Source organism: Aptenodytes patagonicus, chromosome 18 (assembly GCF_965638725.1).
Source record: "Aptenodytes patagonicus chromosome 18, bAptPat1.pri.cur, whole genome shotgun sequence".
NCBI lineage: Eukaryota > Metazoa > Chordata > Aves > Sphenisciformes > Spheniscidae > Aptenodytes > Aptenodytes patagonicus.
Window position 1 is genome coordinate 10,773,244 of NC_134966.1, and position 23,462 is coordinate 10,796,705.

A 23,462-nucleotide genomic window follows, 5' to 3' on the forward strand; every position below is an offset into this window, starting at 1 on the left:
TATAATGAGCAGATGTAGTACTTATTTCCAATGCTACATGCAACGTTCCAGAGTCAAACCCATCTGCATACCGTTTTACACTGATAGGCTAATATGTGATACATACGTACAGCTATAGAAAGCACGGACAACAAAACCCCAGCTATCACCAGAGCAGGCTTTGTTATTTATACAGTGACTTGGGCTTTAATTAGAACAAAACCTCTCAGAATCAACCCTTTCGCAGCTGAGGACCAGGCAAAGGAGGGGCGGCCGCCGCCCTGCGCTGAGGTAAAGCGGCCGCTGGCGGCAGGAAGAGGAGAACGGGCAGCGCACGCGCCGGAGGGACCCCCACCGGCGGGAAAGCTGCCTTGGGGAGGGGCGTGGCTTCGCGAGGGCCTGCCCCGCCCCTTCCCCGAGCCCGTTTACCCGTCGCCGGCCAACAACCAGACAAAATGGCGTCGGCTCAGCTCCTCGAGCCAGGCTCTTAAAGGAGCCGCAGCACCTCAGGCCTGGCGGCCGGTGGTGACGGCGAACGGTCAGCGGAGGAAGGGAGGCGGGAGAGAGGCGCGTTGAGAGCCGGTGCCTTCACTCAGGGTCGCCCAGAGGCCGCCCTGCCTGCCACTGTCCTGGCGATGGCGAGCGGGAAGCGGTGAAACGGCGTTACCATGTCAACGCAGGTAATCAAAGCGGAGGCCTGAGGGGAACCGCCCTCGGCGGGAACCGGGGTCCCCCTTCAGCGAGCGCCGCCGCTTCCCGGCCGCCTCGCTGCGGGCTGAGGGCGCGGCGCTGCCCCGCAGCTCGGCCCCGCGGAGGTGAGCTCTGCCCGGGGGCTCAGCCGGCAGCACTGTGCCGCCCTGGGCGGTCGCCATCCTGTCAGGTGCTGGCCGGCCGTGGCGGGAGGGCGGGGAGGGGCCGGTGGCTCGGCTGTGGCGCCCGCGGATGGAGCGGCCGCGGCGGGTGCGCAGCCGTTAACCGGCGAGGAGGGAGGGGGCTGGCCGTACCGAGGGCCCGTCTGCTCCCCGCCGGGGCGCGGGGTACACCCAGGGCAGCCCTCCGCGGCCAGGTCAACTCAACGTTCCCCCCTTCCCCGCCTGTTCTAATGTGAGAGTCTTGTCGTGGTTTTCATTGCAAAAGCACAATTTGTTCTCAAGAAACCGCATTAAAATCTCTAACTGCTCTCCTTAAAACATGAAACTTCCCAAAGTAGCTTTTCGCTAGCTCACCACCATCTTTACCCCTCTCCTGCCCCTTCCAGTCGCAGTTTCCTGGCCCTGAATGAGTTGTGCCTCCCAGTATTGAAGAGTGGCTCCTTCTTTCTTTCTTTCATATTGAAGATTCAGGAAAAAAAACAATCCATTTTAATGAAGAAAATCTTCTCAACTTACGACACAATGTAGTCACTCATATAGCTCAAAGTTCCTTTAAAAGCATACGTTTCTATATTAAAGAATTTCTTAAAATGTGCTATTTGTTTCCTGGGTCTAGGTTTTAGTAGAAACGTGTCCCTTGAAGATGGTTACTACAAGGGCTTTCACGCACGTGACTGTTTCTACACTTACCCCTAGGGAAATATATTTGTCACTGGGGGAAGTTTCTGTTAATATTTTCTGGAATTTCCCAGGCAGTTACGGAATAACTTGTTTGCAGAAAGGGGAACACTGAAGGAATGCCAGTACTGGACTGATTTTAATTTTTTTTTCTCTGTTGCCTTTTTTTGCTTGTATTTGCTCTTCTAGCTGCAAAGTGGGTGATTTCTAACTTTGATAAAAACAATTGGGATCCTAGTCCTCTCTTTCTGTCCTCTGCTAACTATGTTAGTCTGAGTTGAGAGTATCTCCAGACCTGACAGACTTTGTGTAAACCGTAAACTGCAGGACAGTTACCAAGATGAGCTGCAAAACAGAAAGCAGTTCAGCCAGTTCCTGGTGTTGTGCTGTAGAATGGTGTAAGTAAACAGGTATACCATTCCTCTGAATATGTGTTAGCCCATGAAAACTGGAAGCTGTCACCCATTGGAGAATTGGCTTAGAAGTGTTTTTTTGGCACCAAATCGTTGCTGGAAATATTTCCTTATGCTAAAAACACAATTTTGTTGGCATGCAAGCCATTAACATTTAGACTTCTGTACAGACTGATGTTTGTTTCTGATCTTCCAGATATTGGTCATATGATATTCTGTATTTTTGGCAATGAAGAAAGGCTCAGTAAGAAAAGCATTATGTAGAAAACCACAGATGTTAGCTTCTCGGACACCTAGTCCAATGTCTCCTGTCAGTTCAAGTACCAGATCGCCATCTCCTCTTAGTCAACAGACATCTCCATCTGCTTGCAAAAGCACAGAGCAGAGGCACCGACAGCTTGGTATTACAGCAGAAAATGTAGAAGCTGCTTTTGAGTATAAGTTTCATAAAGGTATTGTATAAATAACTGCTGGTATAAAAGTACATACTAAAAGCATAAAAAGCCAATATTCTGTGAACTGTATGATTAAAGATGTATGATCTGTTGGAAAGAACCCTGAAAAATTTGCTTTCATCTTTTGGTACTCAAATGTGGAAGTGATAGTAATGAAAGCTGTGTAGAATAATGAGACTTTTACTTGTTACATTCTGTGCCGGGGGGAAGGCTGGCAAAGGGAGATGCATACTGTGCCTTTTTCAAAAGGCTATACCCACTTACTCTAACATGTCATTTCCTGTAAATGCTTCTGGTGTGCTGTTTCTTCTCATCCCTTGGGAATAATTTTCAATGTTTTCCCAGTATTCAGTGTGAAGTAAAAGACTAACATAAAATAATATAAACTAATATAAAAATATAATATATAGATTATAATATAAAGACTAATATAAAAATCACCAATTCTTTCTGAACTACTGAAAGTAGTTTATCTCCTTAATTTCAGATCAAAATGGTGTTAGTCCAGGAGTTAGGTACATTACTGAACCCCTTATAAAAGGCCTATCAAAACAGGAAAATTTGGCATGTATAAGCTCACTGAATCTTTCTTCCCCAAAGGATGGGGACAAGAAATTTAAGGTAAGCTATTGAAAATAACTGGTAATGAAACAAAGTTAAAAATTAATTTTTATTTATTTTTTAGTAAAGGTCTAATTTTAAGTGGATGTAAACAGCTATATTCTAATTATGTTGGCCTAGTTCTACAAGCAGCTTCTGTTTAAAAAAAAGTCAGTGGAGACTTGTGCAAAAGAAAAAATTTTGGATCAATTAGAATGAAGTTTATAACACCATCCATTTGTGTAATTTTTAGTTTTTGGATTGTTCTGGGTTTTGTGTTTGTTTTGTTTGTGTTTTTTTTTAAATGGCAATTTCCCTTTTGTGTACATGAGACTGGTCATTTTTTAATGAATAGGTGGTTGTTAAAAATAGAAATCTGCCTTTCTCTTAAAAAAAAAAAAATTAATAAAGCTGCAATGCTAATGGATTAATTTTCTGTTCTATAGTACATAGAAAACTTGGAAAAGTGCTCTAAACTAGAGACACTAAATCTTAGTAACAACCAAATAGAGAAGATTGAGAAGTTGGATAAACTGATGAAGTTGCGTGAACTCAATTTGTCTTGCAACAAAATCAGGTAAGCAGAAACACTAATGGTTTTGGTAAGCCCAGATACAATAAAGCTGACATTCTCTTATTGTTTAAGTGAGTTCTCTCACAGGTGTGAACAGTTAAGGTGAATTTCCCATCAGTTGTATATCAAGACTAACAGGCTTTGGTGAGATGATCTTAAAAAGCACAAGCTTTTAGGTATTAGAAGGATAAGTAGTTCTGGGAGGTGCTGTTAGTGTACCATGGCTGCAGTTAAACTTGTTTTCCTAGGAAACCAAGCCAGAAATGCAAGTTTCCAGGTACCATAATGAAAAGTGTACAATAACCCAATTAAATGCATTAAAAATTTAATTAAACTTTTACTGCATATTATTACGGATAAATACAAGAAGTTTTCTTTTAGGAGAGGAAGCTGAATGGGCTTGATCAGGCAGGCTGTAACCTCACTAAATTGCTTTTTCACTTTCACTGTTTTGAGAGTCTGGTGTCTTTTCTGAGTGGTATAAGAATGTTGAAGGGTAATGGTTCAGGCAATAGCAAAATTCTTTGTTTCCTTTAATTTTCCTGTTAGTGAATTATGATCCTTACATGAGACTGACTTTGCAGTAGAGAAGCTGCGATTTCAGTAGAGAAGTTTACAATAGGAAGTAAGCAAGACACTAGCATTTCTACACATTGCATTCGCACAACTTCCTCTCTCAGCAGGAATTGAAAAGGTCAGAGTAGCTTTTAGCTACTGCTGTATCTTTTCAGACCTTATTTATATACAGTTGGTTCCTACTCAAAAAATAGCACGGTCACAAGAGCATGTTCTACTGTACTTTGTTATAATACTTATATCTTTAGACAAATGCCCAAGTAAATGAAAACCTAGTATGTTTTCCTCATTAGCTATATCGTGTTTTAATGAAAACACTAAAAAACGCGATTCTGCACATTGTCACTTTACAGTTGATCCTTCCTTTGTATGGCGACGTGGCGCTTAAACACATGGTTTAGTGGTGGACTTTGTAGTGGTAAGTTAATGGTTGGACTCGATGATCTTAAGGGTCTTTTCCAACCTAAATGATTCTATGATTCTATTCTATGGTTCTATGAAGAAAAAAAAAACCAACCCAGCTTTATTTTGGTTCATCTGTGTCTCATAACATTCTCGGGAGAAAAGGAACAAAATTTCCATATTAAAATGGAATTACCACACATTAAAATAATTTTAATATTAAAGTTAAGAGTGAGCAACAAAGTCTTGCTGTGAAATTATTTTTTTTGTCTTCATGTAGTACTTGGAAGTAAGCTGGTGTAATTTAATTTGAATTGTGAGTCCATGGCAGTAAACAACTGATTTTGCTAATTTCTTGGATGATAATTATTTGAGACAGATTTTGCTGTAGTTGATCCATCATGCCTCAGTTACACTATGAATTTGCTGTGCTTCATGATAAGTTATATTTTTCTTCTTATTTTCAGTAAAATTGAAGGTATTGAACATATGCAGAATCTACAAAAGCTGAACCTTGCAGGGAACGAAATTGAGCATATTCCTGTGTGGGTAGGGAAGAAACTGAGATCCCTGCGCATCCTTAATTTGAAACAGAATAAAGTATCATCAGTAAGTGATTATAGTTAGGAACAATAATTGTTCAGAATCTTTTCATGAAGTGAACTGGTACATTTACATTGATTGACTGACCCTGAATAACTGCTGAGTGTCTTTCCACAAAGTCTGTTGTGAAATACAGTTGTTGTAAGCCTAATAAAGTTGTTTATCAGAAAAACTCCCCTTCTGTGCCAGGTATTCAAAGCATAAACCCCTACTCTGTTGTTCAGGAAATCGTAAGTTTTTGGAAACTTAGGGAAAAACTTGGCGAAAATGTGAGGACTTTTGCATGTTATTGGTGGTGTCCCTTACGATGAGTTAGTTGTATTGTTTTGGAGACCTGTAAATAATCTATTTGCTTATATTTTGTATTTAGAACATGACTAGATTTACTTCTGTGGTCCAGGTTAATTTCCATGTTTTGCAGCTACAAAAAGGTGTCTATGACCTGTGAATATAGTGGTACTCAGTTGCCGACTGAGGTTAAACCACAACAGTTATATATATTCACAGGCCTTGTTATCCTGAAATATCCAAGGTCAAGCTTGATGAAATTTGCCCTCTTTGCAGTGGTATTTTTTCACAGAAGAAACAATTTGATTTTAGGAAGTTACTTTAGTCATAGTACTGTGTATTTTGGTAGGTTTTTAGAGATTCCACTTCAGCATAAATGTTAAAATAGATCTTTGAAAAACATTCTATACAATCAGAAATTCAGTAATGGGGGTTTAGTTCTTCTTTGAACGATGTCTAATTGTTGTTCCATTTGCCTTTGATTTAGCTCCATGATATAGCTAAACTAAAGCCTCTACAAGATCTGACTTCTCTATTCCTTGCTGATAATCCAGTTGTAAGTCTGCCTCACTACCGCTTGTACACCATATTCCACCTGCGAACACTGGAAAACTTGGATGGACAGCCAGTGACAAATCATGACAGGCAGGAAGCTCTCGAGAGGTTTAATTTAGGTAATAGTAATATGTTAGAACTAAAGTGAATGACACAAAATCTAGGTTTAGAAGGAAAAGATTTTCTATTTGAATGTTTCTATTATTTTGTTTTTCAGAAGAGATAGAAAAATTAGAGAGAGAGTTGGAAAACACGGTAAAGGAAATGGAGAACCTTAAACTTAACCAGGCCAAAGTGCTTGAGCAACTTCACCATCAAGATGAGGTCAACAAATCATTAAAAGAAAAGACTTTGCAACAGAAACAAAGCTATGAAGACCTACAAAGGGACCTGGACACCAAAAATGAATTGGTAAGATAATCACTTGCACTAAGTAAATATTTGGAATAGTTTTGTTGTCAGAAACAGAGTTGTCAATGCGAGAGTTCAAATGGCTGGAGATTTATGTTTAAAATAGAGACAAAACTTAGGCACTTTCACTTTTTAGAGAGTGATTATTCCTTCACTAGTATTCTTACCGTGGAATAAAGTAAGTATATTGAACCAGCAATCAGTATCACTCTCATAACTTATGGTTTATAGTAACTTATTTCTTTGTAGTTTTGTAGTAATTCTTGTAGGCATCTCTTGTAATTTTTTGTGTTTAAAATTTTGTCATTTGATGAAAGGTTAATTATTCCCTAGCTGCTAAATTGCCGATGTACTGAATCTCCTGCGTTGTCCAGACTTTAGAGTGCTGCTGCAATAAGGGAAAAGATTAAATGGTTTTACAAAAACAAGGTGTGCATACAAGTTCTATGTCAGTAATACCCCTTGATTATTATTTTGGGTAATGTCCATTAGTTTACTTGTACTTTATTCACATCATCCTAAAATCTTAACGTTTGACAAGTTTCTTTCATTGGTAGCTATAAAATGCAAGATTTGTACGGTGGTCCTGGAAAAAGTCCTATTGACTTGAGAGTGCTCGGGTGTGAATGACCTGATGGGAACTTAATATATGGGTTTTATCTTACTCGTGAGACTCGTCCTCTCAACTTTTATCCTTCAGAATCTCTATAGCTAATATTTCTATAGCTGTTTCTTCTGTGAACACATACACTAACCAGCAGCCTATTTCTAAAACGTAGTTTTCAGTATAGTGAGATTTAGCAGCATATATTTTGCAACTTAACCCACTCTTATCCTTGGATGACAAACTCTGCTTGCTTCTTTCTTCCTTTAGCTGGTGTATTGGTTTGTCACAGTTCCCTTTCCGCAGAGTCCTTATTCCTCACTGAAGGTAGCCCCACTGTGCTCCTGGGTTGCATGGTTATTTTTATTTCTAAGATTTATTTGCATGTTTACTAAAGTAGGAACATTTGTATAAAGTGTTCCAGTGAGACTTTATATTCACTGTGGTTTTTGGATACAGTTTTCTTGATTTTTCTTTTTTCTTTTCTCTGAAACACAGTTAATTTTTGCATGACACATACCGGTTTTTAAAATCTTTCTTTAAGCCTTTCCTTTATTCCAGTCTGTTCTATTTCTTTTCCTCTAATAGTCCTGCTTTCCACTGTCTATTGGAGTTTTGCTGCATGTTCTCCCTCAGGTATTCAGCGTGAAAAGTTAATTTAAAAAGAAATCACATGATGGACCTTTATTTAAAAAAAAAAACCCAAAAACCTCAAAACCTAACTAGCACAAGGTTGAGCTAAAATGAAATGCATAGGCTCTATACACTTGACAACTGAGATACTTTGTTTCTTTTACAGACAATGAGTGTTAATAGTTCTCACTGCTCATTAGTAGCAGTAAATACATTCGTTATTTGGCGTAGATATTGCTAAAGGATTGTACCCAAATTATTTTTATCCTAAGTTAGTGACAAACTTATTTTCAAACCTTTGATGCATGTAAACTTAAAAGGCCTTTCATGTGATCATTTGTGTTATATTAATTGTGGGGTTCTTGTCTACTCTTAGTCGTCATGTTGTATCTTGTAATAAAGTTGCACTTTGTGATATTCTTGATCCAAAACACACCATCTTAACTTTTTCTGATGTGAGTTTTGTTTCAAAGTTAATGTCTTTGCCCTGCTTTCTACTGAATTGAAATGTATGTGATAATGATGACACTTGAATGAATGCAACTTACTTTGGTTACTGGTTTACTAGTTAAAGCAGAAGACAATGGAGCTAACCCGAGCTTGCCAGAAGCAGTATGAATTGGAGCAGGAACTGGCGTTTTATAAGATTGATGCAAAATTTGAGCCATTAAATTATTTTCCATTAGAGGTAATAATTTTAAAATAATGGATCTTTTCATTGCTGTTTCTCTTGCTTTTCAATTTGGAAAATAGAAAACTTAAGTTACAAGATTTGAACTAAACTGAATCTGAGTGACATTTAATGTGTTGAATATTAGTATACATACCTATACGCATATGTTTTAGCTAAGTAGAGTCAGTGAATAAACATTTCATTCTTGTTATTTACCAAACAAATGATAGTCCTTTCATCTGGCTTAATTTTGGAGGCCCTTTCACTTGGGGAAATTCCACAAGCCAGAATGTTCTTGAGTTAGATGGTATTACCATTTCTGTCCTTTTTCTATTGTTTTTTCTCCTAGTAGTGCTAACTTCTGTCATACTTGCAAAAAAAAAATTGTAGGGATGCCTGAATGAAAAGAGTCTGCGCAAGAAATTTGAAGATCAGTAATCATTAACTACAAATTATTTTTTAAGTTATGTTTGAGTAAAGTTTAAGTGCAACAATGTAATGGACTAAGTATAATCTATATTATTATTAAGTCTAAAATATTAAGAAAAATTCCTCCAGTTAAATATCCACTTGCGTTACCCACTTGCAACAAACTGATCATACCCCAATTGGGTTTGTTTGCTTTTAATTCCATTATAAAATAACAAGAATGTTCAAGGCCAAAGAAGTCAAGTGGAGTCTGTTTTCTTCTAATTATTCTAGTTTCAAATTGGTTTTCCTTTATATGCTTGTTAAGAGAGTTAAATGTATATTATGAGTTGACTGCAACCATACTTCTGAGATAGATATAAAAACATATTGCTTCATACATTTCAGGATGTTGAACTTGATAATGTACCTGGTGAAAGCCCATACATTGGCAAGGCCAGGTATAAAAGAAATATGTTTGTAAGAGAAGGCTACATTGCTAACAAAGCTCAGCAGATGGAGATTGGAAAAATGCAACTAGATGAAGATGACTTCTATAGGAAACCCCAGCTGAAATTGCAGCTCCAAACTCTAGACGAACTACTAGAGGATAAAGAAAAAAAGATTAATTCAGGTAAAATCTTAATTTTTATCAAATAAAAATTAAAATATGTATATCAACATAGTTTATTCCACTGATTAAATGCTTGACACATTTGACATAAGAATAGCAATAGTGTGTCAAAGGCTGTAAGTGCTGTAATTTCTAAACACTGTACTTGATGCATTTTGGGTCAAAACTGTTACAACTTTTTGCTATTACTTTAAGGTAACTCAGGATGAAAGGATTAAATATTATTGAAAAGAGAATGCTAGGGAGGTTTCATATTTGATGCATTAATTTAATTGTATAAGACTCATTAAAAAAACTTCAGACTTACTTTTTGAGAAACCAGAATTTATTAGCTTTGATTATCACTGTTTTAAGAAAATGTATTCTGATTAATGTGTGTCCTGGTTTTGGCTGGGATAGAGTTAATTTTCTTCCACAGTGCTGTGTCTTGGATTTAGGATGAGAATAATGTTGATAACACACTGATGTTTTAGTTGTTGTTAAGTAGTGCTTACACTAGTCAAGGACTTCTCAGCTTCCCATGCTCTACCGACTGAGCAGGCTGGAGGCGCACAAGAAGCTGGGAGGGGGCACAGCCAGGACAGCTGACCCAAACTGGCCAAAGGGACATTCCATACCATGGGACGTCATGCTCAGTACATAAACTGGGGAAAGCTAGCCGGGGGGGCCGCTGCTCAGGGACTGGCTGGGCATCAGTCAGCGGGTGGTGAGCAGTTGCATTGTGCGTCACTTGCTTTGCATGTTCTTATTCTTATTTTATTTCAATTATTAAACTGTTTTTATCTCAACCCATGAGTTTCCTCACTCTTACTCTTCCGATTCTTTCCCCCATCCCACCAGGGGGGAGCGAGCGAGCGGCTGTGTGGTGTTCAGTTGCTGGCTGAGGTTAAACCACAACAATGTGTTAACAGAAAACGTGTATCAATGTTATACAGAATATTATAATGTATTTTGTAGGGTTGTGGGTTTTGCGTTTTTAGTGTGTTGTGTTGTGTTTTTTTTTTTTTTTTTGTCTGCAGCACAAAGAAGATTAGAAGAACTGCAAAGTGCAATAGGAAGTGCAGAACAGCAAGTTCTGAAAGTAACAGGGGAACTGCAACAACTGGAGGATGCTCTGGCTCAGAAAAAAGTATGCAAAGAAGTTGCTACGTGAATAGCGAGGGAAAGCGTTCGAAGCAGCGTTGATGTAGAAAATATAATTAGTTTTTTTCCCCATTCTTTTTTTAAAGTGGCCATTGTACATATGTAAATCCATTTGTCGTGCATCAGAAAAATCTTACAGGTTTTTAGATAGCTTGTTTATAAATAAGCTGTCAGAGTTGTAGTGCAATTAATTGCATCTAAACATGTTCCATGTGATGTTGATGATGATTGTTAACTTTGCCCAGAATGCTTTGGAAGAACATAAATACTGCAGTACGCAAGTCTGTAAGTGGACAGTTAGGGGTCACTGCATTACGCAGCAGGAGACTTGGATTTGAATTTGAACATATCTTCTCGGTTCCAATAACGAAAAGCTTATAGCTCCTTAAAGGCTTAATAAGCCTTAAGAGCAGAAAGTAACAGAGCAATGTCACAACATCATAAGCAGTGCTGATGACATGACATAAATGTTCATGAGAGAGGAAGTTTTACCTGAACCTCTCAATATAATTGTGTGGATTGAATATATCCTGATTTATTGGAAAAGGCCTTTCAGGAAGGACTGTAACTGTGTAGGCTTAGTTGTGCAGCTAAATAAGCAGTGTAGCTACACAAGTGACAGCAAGAATTAATTTATACATATTTATCAGCGTTAAACTAAAATTGTATCTTCCATTTCTTCAACAACTGTCATAACTTATTGCTATTTTTAGTCTTTAAACTTGCCTTAAAATCCATGACCAGGATCTTCCATATTTTAACTTAAGAAGTCATAACTGTGGAAGGGGGAAAGAAGACATTCCAGATAGTCTTAAGACTGCAAGAAGGAATTATACAAGACACTTTTGAAGTCTTGTTTGAAAATAAAACACTTCAGGATGATGGTCAAAATGAGGGTTCTGGCATTTCCTGGTATGGTAGGCTAACGTTATGAAACTTATAGTCACCATAAGCAAACTGTCTTTCTATTTTCTAACTCTTCTTGAGAAAATCCTATGAATTTTGGTTATCTTAAGAAAATAAAGAAGATTCAAAACAATGAATAGATCATTTTTAGGCAACCTGTTAGGCTAAACTAGCAGTCTGATTTAACTCTTAAAAATGTTCTTGATCAGCTGTGTATTTCCAATTAAACTATTTTACCCAACCTGCTAATGCTATCTCCAGATGTCACAGGCCAACAAGGAAGGTCTTGAACAGCAATTGAGTGAAAAGATACAAATCTTGCATCAGCTACATGAGGAAGCTTTAGAACTGGAAAAACAAATGGAGAAACAGAAAAGAGAAATAGGGAAAAAGCAGAAAGAGCTTGAAGACTTGCAGGGTTCTGTTGCTTCTGTAAATCCTGAGGATCCAAGACATGTAAGTAAAACTGAAATCTTAAGTTATGTACTGCGTGTGTTCATGTACTGAGAAATGTGGTAAAGGCTATTTCAACTGATTACCATTCCGTTGCGCCTATTTCGTGAATTACGTATTCTTTTGCTATTTATCAATTTCTTTAGCTGTTATTTGAAAAACATACAGCTCCTCACAACTTAAAAAACAAAAACCAAACAATTTTGGTAAAACTCTTGGGCAACTAATTTTCAATGCAGTTGCTGTACAGCACGTTAAGAACTAGATCTTCATGCTTTGCAAAAACATGCATAAATAGAGATTTATGGAGAGAATTTCTGTGTAAGAAATCCTTAAAGCATCTTTTTGTAGAATCTGACCTTAAAAATTTATAAAGGTCTGTGTAGCCACTACAGGCCTATAGCTGAAGTCCTGCTCTGTCAGAGAGCTCTTGCATTGGCACAAAAGTCTGTTTGCAAGAGGTCAGCCTAGAAAAACTGTCTGGAGTAGCAGATGTAGCTGACCTGGCTGAAGTGGTGACAGCTTGTGTTAATATTCCAGCCTGTGAACTGCAGGCAGCTGAAGGCAGCAGCAGCTTTGACTGTAGTCCAGCATCCTAGAACTAGAATCAGTTTTCAATAAATAGTTCTAATTCTGCAAAGACTTATACTGCCTTTTTGGTGGGGACTAATGCCCTTTCTCTGCTGTCACATACAGTCCTGTCATTACTGATAGATCTAACAAGGTCTCAGAGGTACATGTTACGGGATTGGGGCAAAGCTGGATGCACCAGGAAGAGTTCTAGCTTGATAGTCTCATTTTTTTGATCTCCAGGGAAGCAAGACTTTTGATTTCTGAGTTATTAACTATGTTCAGGTACAGCAAACGTTTATAGACATTTTAAATTAAAATGAAATGGAATTACTTTTTTTAATAGTGTTTTAAAAAAGCTATGATCTTTTTAAATGAGAGCTTTTCACGCCAGCTTGATGCTTTTACATATGCAAAGAAAGACTATTTATGCTTGGCTCCTGTTTTCAGCTGAGGCCTGCAAGCACTGTTGAAAAATGCGTTTTATTAATTTTTATTTTTTCCTCAGCAGTTCAGTAGTAGAAGGGCTGTGCGCGTTCCAGGCGGGATCCCTAAACTAACGGCCAGGCCCCTTGAAGGGAGCGAGCCCGGCCCTTCCCGCCGGCCGCCCCTCGCTTCAAATCACAACACAGGAAGCGCTGGCCGGGGCCAACCGCCCGCGGAGCGGGGAACGGCCCGGGCGAGCGGCGGGGAGCTCGGCCCCTGCGCTCCGCCGGGGCCGCTGGGGCAGCAGCGGCGGTCGGAGGAGATGGGAGACCCTGCTTAACCGCCTCCTATGCTGAAGATACCGGTTCTTTAGTCAAATGAATTCTAGATCGGGGGTGGGGCGTTTTGCAAATGGTATCGAAGGAAGAAAAGGCAAAGGCAAAGCTGTAAGTGTTCGGTTTTTTTAAACAGCGCTCTTGTGACGTTCAGCAGCTGCAGCAAAATGACTCAGCAGCCGCGCCTCTACTTGGGTTTTACTTGTTGAAATTTCACTCTTGAAAGCCGAAGGGTAGTTTGTCTTTAACAAGGTGACAAGTTGAATTGTACTAATGTGAATGTTAAAAATAACTTCTGGCTTAATACATTAAAAATACAGAAAGCTATGTTTTTACCCATTACTTTTGTTATAGAAGCAACTTTATAAGTGATTTTTCTGAGAACTTGTGTTTAAAACTTCTACTACTAGCTCTATTTTTTTTTTTGAGTAGTAAGAAAAAGGTGCCGTTTATCATGACAGTATAATTCTGTATTTTTCTATGTTTTCTGGCATTTGAGTCGTTTGTGAGTAATTTCATACCAGTGAGAAACAGATAGCGCTATAGTGTGTTGATAACCAAGTTTTGTATACAGCTGAAACAATCAGCTAAATTCATATAAAATGCGTGAAGTCCTGACCAAAGTCTGCGTGAGCTGTGGGTCTGGTGTATTTCCCAGAAATATTAAAAAAAAAAAAAAAAAAAAAAAAAATCTGCTTTAAGTAAATCTTGGCTATAAAGTTGGCCTGACTTTCTGGTTGTTCAGAGTATTTTCCTTCGGGTGGTGACCTGACATGTTCTAAAGCATCATCTGCTGTGAAGGCAATGCAGGATGACAGGATTAAAGCTTCTGGAGGAAATCATGTTTGTTCTTGACTGAAAGAGGAAATGGTGTAACAAAAAGTAAAGGTAGGAAGAAAGGTAGTAGCCGTGAGTAATAATTTATAAATGTGGGCCTTATTCATCATGCCTGAGCAAGGGGAAGACCACTAATGATGCTGTTAGTCACACAGATTGCTTGCCTATCTGGGATTCTTTGTGGGGCAGTAACGAGGAAAAATATCCAAAACCAAAAAACCAGCCCCAAAGCCCAAGCATCACAACATATGCTGCACTTGTGACTTTTTCTGCTGGTAGTGAGCTAAAATACTGATTTGACTTTTTTAATCTGTATTGATGTTGTCTCACTTTACCTTTCCAACTGTTAATTTACAGGCTCACATGAAAGCTCAAAAAGCAAGTAAAGAACAGCAGTTTGATGTAATGAACAAACATTACAAACAGCTTGAGAGTCGCCTGGATGAGATGCTCTCTAGGATTGCTAAGGAAACTGAGGAAATCAAGGACTTGGAGCAACAGCTCACTGATGGTAAATTTTTCTTTTTGTCTTACAGTATCTCATGTATCTATGATAACGTGACAACTGAATTGAGGATTCAGTTTTGTATCTTAAATACAGAATGTGTAGGAAGAGGCATTCTTAACTGATCTAAAAGGATACTTCGTATATATTTTTTAGTGGTGGTTTTTTTTTTTTAGTCACCTAACTTGTACATGGCTGGGGGAGTGTAGTTGGCAGGACTTTTTTTTTTTTTCTTTTTTTCTTAAGGTGGGGGGGAAGCAAACAACTGCTTTGACTAAGTGACTGATTTGTTGCTCTGGGGTTCAGGACTGAAATGTCAAGGCAGGAAGGCCCTTGATCAAGTCTGAGCTGAGTGGTTTGTTGGTTACTTAACATAACCTTGTGATCTGCAATTTTGTTGTCACAGCAGAAGAAAGGATTACTCTGCTTTTAATTGTATAAGTGAAGTATTGATAGTTCAATACCCTTATGACATCGTCTTTTCATTTCTATTTCAGATAATAATCTTAAATATTAAAGAGCTGTTCCGTAGCTAGTACTTGAGCTGACTGAGGTTCACTCATAGGATTGTAGCCTCTATAGAAGTGTCTTTTACATTCTGTGCATCAACTTGATCCTCTGAGTTTTGGAAACTGACTTAATAAAGTCAATGTACTAAACTTATGTATACGTTTACTATGTACCTAGTCTATGTGAAGGTAAATATCCCAGAAAAGAATGAGTATAAAAATCAAAACAAAATTGATTTAGGTGTAAAGGTAGTAAATATCATCTTAGGTGGGGGGTGGGAGCGCACAAAGAACTGCATTTTCTTTTTAACTCTTCCAGTGGTCAGGTTGATACGGTAATATGGGAACTCCTAGCCTTCAAAACACAGCACAGGCATTTTCTGGTTAGGTTCTAGTTACTTGTTGTTACTATGTATTTCAATAGGTGAACATCTTAAAGAAGATTAAGAAAGGCAGTTTTGTTTGTTTCATGGTTTCTTAACTATCTCAAATATGTTTTGCATTTCTGCAGGTCAAATAGCAACAAATGAAGCACTGAAAAGGGATTTAGAAAGTATTATCATTGGATTGCAGGAATACCTGGAAAGTGTTAAGTGTCAGGCAAAACAGGCCAATGATGAATGTAAGGAGTTGCAGAAGGATAAAGAATCTTTGCTACAAAGGTTGGCAGATCTAGAGGAAGAAAGAAACAACCTGGAAATAGTTGCCATGGATGCAGAAAATATGAGAAAAGTAAGGCTTAATACTATGTTTCTTCCCAAATTCAGATACCTAAGAATAAACTTGAAAAAATAAGCAAATAACCAAATTGGGAATAGTAAAGCACAGTTCCTTGGAAAAAATAATTTTTTGATACGGTAACTTCAATTAGATGTGCACATGCACATTAAGAACAGAATTTGGCCTTTAAAGCCAGTTGCAAGAGACATACAGTAAATCTGTACTTCATGGAAGATGTCTCAGAAATGCAGGCTTTACCTTTCAGACGTTACTAAAAATGGATTTGCAGTCGATATCATAGTGAATTGCATTAGTGAAAACTGTCTGGACGCTAGCTGAGGATGTGCGTGTTGCTAGCTTGTGGCTGTCCTATCAGCCAATTACTTAGAGCTGTCTTAGTATTCTGATAAGTTTTGTGTAAACCTTAATGCCAGAGACAAATGTGTATCACTTTAAGCTACACCTTTCTAACTTGAGTGTAGATTTTTGTACAGTCTGTCACAGTAGCGTCATTGACCTGACCTTTGTATGTAGTAGTGCCACCTAGCTTTAAGTTTTAATGTTTAGTGATTAGGGTTAGTGTCTCTATTTTGATCTATCTGCTGTCACATTGATGATGAGTTCCAGAGTATCAGAGGAAGAGAGGCAATGTACTCTAAGAAATCCCAGCTCGCCGGTGTATGTATTTCTAAAATGAATGTAAAATTCCAGGAAATTACAGTGCTAGAAGGTGCACTCCAAGAACAGCGAGAAATAAATGAATCGCTTAGAGATGCACAAGGGGACATCAGTGCCTATGAGGCTGAATTGGAAGCCCAGCTAAGAGACAGAGACACTGAAGCCAATCAGCAAAAAGAAGAATTGGAACGACTGAAACAACTTAGCCAGGTAAGAACAGAGCTCTTATGCTGCCAAAGGGATAATATACCCCGGTATGAGCAACAACCAAGCTTTCCTCCATACCACATCTCCAGTGTTGACTTGCAAATAATTATTGGTTTAGGTGTGCCCCCAAATGGAAGGTACTGTCAGTTTGCTAGGATTTATAACTCTGCACTGAAGCAAGGTACAGATCCTTTGGGGACCCTGTAGAGAATATTCACAATATTCACAAAGGGGAAATAATAATCTGCATCTTTCTGGAAAGAGATAACTGCTCACATATCAAAGAAATGACACTGAAGCAGTCCTGTGAAAAGTAGCAAGTGAAAGACAAAGTTTGCCTTTGCTCTTTGTAGTAGAAATTGAGTTCTATAGCAAATCTTTTTATTTTGTAATATATTATAAAGTAGTAGCTTCCTGCTGGGGAAGAACAATTTATGCTTTAATTTGTGCAGTCCCACTTTATCTTACTGTTGGGGATACTCATTTGGATTCATGTATGATGATGATGTACAATAACTACTAGCTTGGTTCAGTTTCCATTCATCAGAAATCAACATGGTGGGGCTTTTTTGCAAGATGTATTCCAACTGCACATTCCAGACTGCAGGCAGAAATGAAAATGCAAAACAGTCAAGTGTGGTGGTCTGTCCCCAACCCCTCCAAGTCTTTTAGTTTTGATGTTTCAGGAAAAACTTGAAAGCTCTCTGTAGAACACTGATAACATGTAAATCTGTCAGTTACCTTGTGGGTAGGACATGCCCATGCTAGGTCTAGAGCAGAATTTACAGTACAAGTTGTCAGGATGATGATGATGTTTTAGGAAGTACGCCTATTACATATATATGGTGATGGGTTGATTTGGGATGGTTGGGGCTGTTTTGCTGGGTTTTTTTAGGAGGTGGTGTCGTTATTGTTTTAAGAAATATAGCTATTGTGTATTTGGGTGACAGGTTGGGGTTGGGAGTGGGGATATTAATCTGAAGGTTTTCTGTGTTTATAGATGGAACTGTCAGCCCTGCAAGCTGAACTTGAAAAAGAAAGGCAAGCATTAGAGAATGCTCTGACCAAAGCACAACTAGCAGAAGAGAAGGAACAACAAAATTACAAGCTCCTTTCTCAGTTCAAACAATTGCAGGTGAAGTATTTGTTGCCTTTAAAAAGTTACCTGATAAGCAGTGTGTTTCCTCACTCCCCCAAGTGGAAAGTGGTACAAATTTTAAAGGATTCTGTATGAGTCTTGTTTTGAAGTTCAGTAGTGGTTGTGACTTTTCCTGACGTTAATTTTCTTGTCCAGAGACCCTATGCCATAGTCTTTTCTCTGTCTATTTTAGATATTTAGATGGACCTTTGAAATAATTTCAGAGCTGCTCGGTTATATTGCAGAGGGATTGATAAATTGTTATATGCATCTTAATTTCCCACAAGCTTCATTCAGTACATGTCAGTAAGAAAACTATTTGGATGCAGAAGAAAAAACTGATCCAATACCTAAAGCAGAATTTATTGCCTCTGTTTAAAGCTGTGATCCTGAGGAATCATACTTAATTGCCACAAAATAGTAATGGCATCCAAGTACAACAGGCAACAGAGCTTGTGATCCTTGAACTCACAGGCATTTCGTGAACTGCGTAGGTGTACAGAAACACCTCTACTTTAATATAGTGTCACAGATCAGTGCCTCATCTTAACGGAGATTGGAAACTGAGTGTTTCTCTCCCTAAAGCTGCTGAAAGGCTCAATCAACCAGATTTCTCTAGGCAAGAGTAATGTACTGGGTTCAAGATCTTCAAAATATGGCTGGCAAAGACACACACACCCCCCTTTTTTTCTTTTTTTCTTTTTTTTTTTTTTTTTTACGTGCTGCATGATTAAAGCAGTTTCCCTCATTGTGGGAAGGCTGGGTTCAGTCCATTGTATCCATCAGATCCCTTTTTCCTATCTCACATGCTCCTCAGAAGATACAATGACCACCATAATGGAATAGAATAGTTCATTTGGAAGGGACCTACAACGAACATGACTTCGTCGAACAGGTCCAACTGCGTGACCACTTCAGGAGGAGCTTATAAAGGATTCTCACCAGACATTAGCACTATCATTTTTGCTGAAGCTTGCCAATGTGCAGGGAAGAGTTCAAGACCATTGGGGCCAGGACAAGTGTGACTCCTTGGTCTAGTGGCTGGGACAGTGTCTGCAATTGTTCATCCTCTATTATGGATAGATAGTGTGACAGGCTTCTGTGTGCCACTGGGCTTTGCTTATGTAAAGACAGTACTTCCTTAGTTTAAGGAAAGGATAAGATCATTTTTGAACTGGCATTTAAATACTTTTCAACATAAGGAAACTGAAAGGCAAAGATTGTTTGGGGTGTTCTTGTTTTGTTGTTGATACTGGTTCAGGCCACACTAAAAAAAATGTTTGGATTCTTTATTTAAAAAACAGAAAAAAACCAACCCCCCCCAACCCCCCAAAAAACAAACAACAACAACAAAAACCCCAAAACAGATCTAGGTATTAAAAATTCTAGCTTTTATCGTTTGTGTATTTGTTTGCTTATGGTTGTGCGGGTGGGTTTTTTGTCCTTTTTTTTTTTTTTTTTTTAGGGAGACAATAATCTCCTGAAACAACAGCTTAAAGATCTTCAGAATCAGCTAAACCATGCGGTTGGTAATTTAATTCATCCTGAGGAAGTCTTAGCTCGTATAAATGAACTCAAGCAAAAGCTTCAGACAGGAGTTGGAGAGATTAAGTGAGTAAAATGAAAGTACAAACAGTGTTAGATTTGCGCGTGTGAAAGTGGTAAGCACATGAGAGCAACAAGGTACGTCCTGCATCCTACCGAGTGCAACTTGGGGCAGTTCAGACATGAACTTCAGCACCCTGTGGTTGTTAAGAGAACATCACCTGAGCTCAGTAATTATATTACTGAGGGAAATACGCAGTCCTCGTGGCTTTCACTGCAAGGGACAGGGCAAACTTTTTCCCCCCACTTTGCCCCCAGCAACAAAGAATGGGAATAAACAAAGACAGAATGGTATAAATAGAGCTGGGGTGGAGGTCTGTCTGTGCAGTGTAACGTGTTCAGTGCTGCACCTGAATTCATTTACATTGGATGTCTTAAACTTGCACTATTGTATTAAGCTTCATTATTTCAGCATCTGGTATCACAATTTAAAATGACTATTTTCTGTCTTGGAACCTGGATTGTTTCTCTTTCAGATGTCAGAATTCAGCTGATGTTTTAGGGAAAAGCCTTGCAAATCTGCAGAAAGAATTTAATGACATCCTTGCTGATGCTCAGAGGGAAAAAGAGAAAGCATGGGCTAGACAGAGACAATTGCAGGAAGAAATGGTATCCCAGCAAGAAAAACTGGAAGAAGTACAGGAGAAATATAGACAGGCACGTATCAAAACAACAAAAGCAAGAGTAAGACAATTTCAGCTTAGTCTAAAAAATGTAACTTGCAGCTGAAGGATCAAGTTTCACTATGGATGTAGCTTTGCTACCCTCCATCTTTCAGAGAAGTATAATTTTACTGAAGGTAGACGAATACATTTGCTTGTCAGAAACACACTGACAACTCGCATCAGAGCAGGATGCTGTTACTCGTGATTAGAACAGGAATACTAACCATTATTAGAGTTTTGATTTTCCTATTGTGCACAAATGTATGTCATGCAGTAATTTTCATTATAAAGAAACTGTATAAGAAGGCAAAAGCTTCTGAAGAGGGAAAACAAATAATTGACCGCTTCCATGCTGTGTGTACTGTGAAATTCTAGTTGAAGTAGTGAACTATATCAGCCATTCTTGCTTTCTTTTGGTACGTGTTAAATCGGATATTTGACACGACACATGCTCCTTTGCAACCTTTTGTTGGCTTTTATTATATAAGGCTTGCAGAAATGTTGCTTGGACGAGAAGGGTTTAATGTGCATTTAAAACTTCCACAAGCAATCTCTAATTTTAGCTGTATGATAACGAGGAGAGACCCACTTTTTTGGTGTTCATGTAACAGTGGAGTCTGATTATTTTTTTTTTTTTTTTTTTTTTAATGAATAAGTCTTTAATTTTTCCCTGATTATTTGGTGAATTAGAATTTAGACTCAATGATATGCCTCAGAGGCAAAAAAGAGTTTAATTATAGGTAGAAAAATATAGCCAGTAACCTGCTTGAAAGATCACTATACATACTACTACCAAAATAACGTGGGCATTTTTAAAATGTAATAGTTAACGGTGGCAAAGCAGTTTTTTGCTTTCTCTTCTGGTACAAAGTATGCTGGTTACTGCACTTCCCAAAAAGTTATTTCTATAAATCATTAAAATAGTGTGGCTTTTGGTTGAAAAATTTCTGGCTACTCATTCTAACTTATTTCACTTATAGGTTAAAGCTGAAAACAGGCAGAATAAGAACAAGGTCCATCAGTTAGAGAATGAAATTCAACATTTACATGAAAAAATAAAGAGCATGGAGGAAATTCAGGGCCTTGCTGATCAACAGCTCCAAGAGGCAGATGAAGAGAAAGAGACTATTCTTGCTCAACTGGAAGATTTAGAGAAAAGGGTAGGAATGAGTAAGGACAAGTCCATGCACTGTGTTTGCTCACGAAAAGAAGATTCAAAAACTTCTGAACTGTTTTGCTTTCTAAGATAGATCAAATACAGGAAGGAACACAGAGGTTAAATATAACATCTTTCTTTTCCTTAAATTTTATTGGTTGTTCTTGCTTTAGTTTTTTTCGGTTACTTCTATGCATACAACACAAAATGGGATATGTGTGGGGAAAAAAGTCATACCACCAGAAAGCCTTTCTTCCATGCTGCTTCTTACTTAAAAGTTATAAAACATATTGTTTTTCTGGTTTCAGAAAAAAATAGAAGATGCCAGAGCACAAATGCAATTTGTCAGTCTAGATAAAGAACTGAAGGAATTAAAGAGAGCAATCATCACTTCAGATAAACTGGCAGCCACAGAGCTCTCCATTGCTAAAAATCAGCTAAAGGCTCTTCATGGGACTGTTCTCAGAATTAATCAGGAGCGAGCTGAGGTAAATCAACATTGATAATTAACTGCTTGTATATAAGTAGTGCTTTCTAATGCCATCGTAATAGGAGCAGTCCCGGTGTTGCCTTTTTAAATTCAGCTTCAAAGCATTATTCTGAATTGTCCTGCTGTACAGGAGCTCTTGCTTCGGACATAGTCTCATCTTGAAATATAGTAGATGAATGCCTGAGTAAATTCGGATATGGACAGGCTTTCTTGCTGTGTGTTAGAAGGTGAGGGAGAGGCAAGTTTAATATCTTACTAATTGAAGGTCAAACAACAGATAATATATTGTTACGTAAGACAGAAAAGCAAAAGAAAGGACTATGGAAGTTTGTTCTTAGACTTCAAGTTTTTAAAATGAAGGCACTTTTGGCTACATACTAGCATCTCCTCTGTAGAAATACTGTAAAGTTAAAGGAGAAACATTATTTTACATAAACTTTGCCAGTTTCTGGAATTTCAGAACAGGCAAGTGATGATGCTTCTTATTAGTCAGCTTTTCGCAAAGCTGCATGAGACATCTGCAAGCTTGTGAAGTATTCTTGCAAACTAAAGCTCAAACTAAAATTTCAATTTTAGGAGATTGAGGAAGCCGAAGAGTTCTGTGCTGAGGCAGCTCGTGCAGCTCGGGATCTTGCCAGAGCAGAAGCAGAAATAGAATTGTTACAACAACTCCTCAAAGAGAAGGAAGAACAAGTAGGTTGCAGTGATATTTGCTCTATATTATATGAGGAAGATAAAATACTTAGATATATATTTGTTCAGTAAGTTTCTGAAAATGCCATATTTAGAGGTGCCTGCCCCGCCCTTTTCCCTCAAGTTTTCCCAAGTGACAGTGTTCCTCCCTCCCCTGACATCTGCCAAAGAACAAAATGAAAACCTCACTGACTAGAGTAGCTGACTTTTAAGGAAAACTGTCACCTGTTCACGCAAATGCCTTTATGTGGCTATGTCTTGTAAGCCTTGGTCATATGAGGGGATGGGAAGAAAAATTTTATTGCATCAAAGTGGTACATGCGTTTTGCTGAGTGAGCATTTTTGTAGGGATGGATGGGCATGTTTGAAAAAGTTTTAGCACAGTCTAATTTAAACTGAAGTGCTTTGATTTAAACTTATATTTTAAATAGTTTCAGCATGAAATGGAGAAAGCTGGTGAGAAGACTGTTGCATCAAGCTCTCAGAAGTTTGAAATTGATAAATTAAATGAAGCTATGGAGCAACAAAAAGCACAAATTGACCGTTTAAGATGGTTGTTGGATAACATCGGGACAGGTAATCTCTCTCTTTTTCTCTCCATTTCTTGCGGATAAGCATGGATGCGGAAGACTTCACTTTCTTCTCCGTATTTCTCACTGTTTCATCTGAGAAGCTGTTCAGAGATCTGGAAGTTTCTTCTAGGAGAATAAACTGTTCAGGATGCCTTCCTGTACAGGATACATTCTGTCCTTAAATCACTGTGCTTCAGTGGATTCTCTGTTATCTATGTATAAGAAGCAAACAGCAAGACGTAACTTTTCTGAAGTACAGTGTTTCACAGTGCATTTGAAATGCACAAGGTGCAGTTATGTGAAGCGTATGGGCCTTTGCTTCTTCAAATACAAAGAATGGAGGAAATGGATGGTTAAGGACCAGCAGTGGGGCTAGCACTTCTAGGTTTCTAGCTTTGCCAGCTGACGTGCCATGTGACCTCTGGAAATTTAGTTAAGTTCTGCCTCAGTTTGAAAGTCAGAATGACAGTGTGTTAGTTTTCATTAATTTGTATTA

At 38.4% G+C, this 23,462-nt stretch overlaps 1 protein-coding gene across 4 annotated transcripts in view; it reads left to right on the plus strand.

The window, feature by feature from the left end:
• Positions 1 to 452: 452 nt before the first annotated feature.
• Positions 453 to 23,462, plus strand: part of CNTRL (centriolin) — a 38,213-nt gene continuing 15,203 nt past the window's right edge. The window contains exons 1-23 of one of the 4 annotated variants that reach the window (XM_076355415.1): positions 453 to 659; positions 2,139 to 2,394; positions 2,885 to 3,018; positions 3,444 to 3,574; positions 5,017 to 5,158; positions 5,928 to 6,114; positions 6,213 to 6,406; positions 7,281 to 7,337; positions 7,599 to 7,646; positions 8,212 to 8,331; positions 9,133 to 9,358; positions 10,378 to 10,487; positions 11,669 to 11,863; positions 14,386 to 14,539; positions 15,554 to 15,774; positions 16,474 to 16,650; positions 17,648 to 17,782; positions 19,251 to 19,396; positions 19,867 to 20,047; positions 21,036 to 21,215; positions 21,520 to 21,699; positions 22,278 to 22,394; positions 22,826 to 22,970. In XM_076355415.1, the coding sequence (XP_076211530.1) occupies positions 2,172 to 2,394; positions 2,885 to 3,018; positions 3,444 to 3,574; positions 5,017 to 5,158; positions 5,928 to 6,114; positions 6,213 to 6,406; positions 7,281 to 7,337; positions 7,599 to 7,646; positions 8,212 to 8,331; positions 9,133 to 9,358; positions 10,378 to 10,487; positions 11,669 to 11,863; positions 14,386 to 14,539; positions 15,554 to 15,774; positions 16,474 to 16,650; positions 17,648 to 17,782; positions 19,251 to 19,396; positions 19,867 to 20,047; positions 21,036 to 21,215; positions 21,520 to 21,699; positions 22,278 to 22,394; positions 22,826 to 22,970 (3,403 nt within the window). In that variant the 5' untranslated portion in view covers positions 453 to 659; positions 2,139 to 2,171. Of the gene's footprint in view, positions 660 to 2,138; positions 2,395 to 2,884; positions 3,019 to 3,443; positions 3,575 to 5,016; positions 5,159 to 5,927; positions 6,115 to 6,212; positions 6,407 to 7,280; positions 7,338 to 7,598; positions 7,647 to 8,211; positions 8,332 to 9,132; positions 9,359 to 10,377; positions 10,488 to 11,668; positions 11,864 to 13,121; positions 13,303 to 14,385; positions 14,540 to 15,553; positions 15,775 to 16,473; positions 16,651 to 17,647; positions 17,783 to 19,250; positions 19,397 to 19,866; positions 20,048 to 21,035; positions 21,216 to 21,519; positions 21,700 to 22,277; positions 22,395 to 22,825; positions 22,971 to 23,462 lie in introns of those variants that run through there. The other 3 variants (XM_076355416.1, XM_076355417.1, XM_076355418.1) reach the window with 3 other exon arrangements.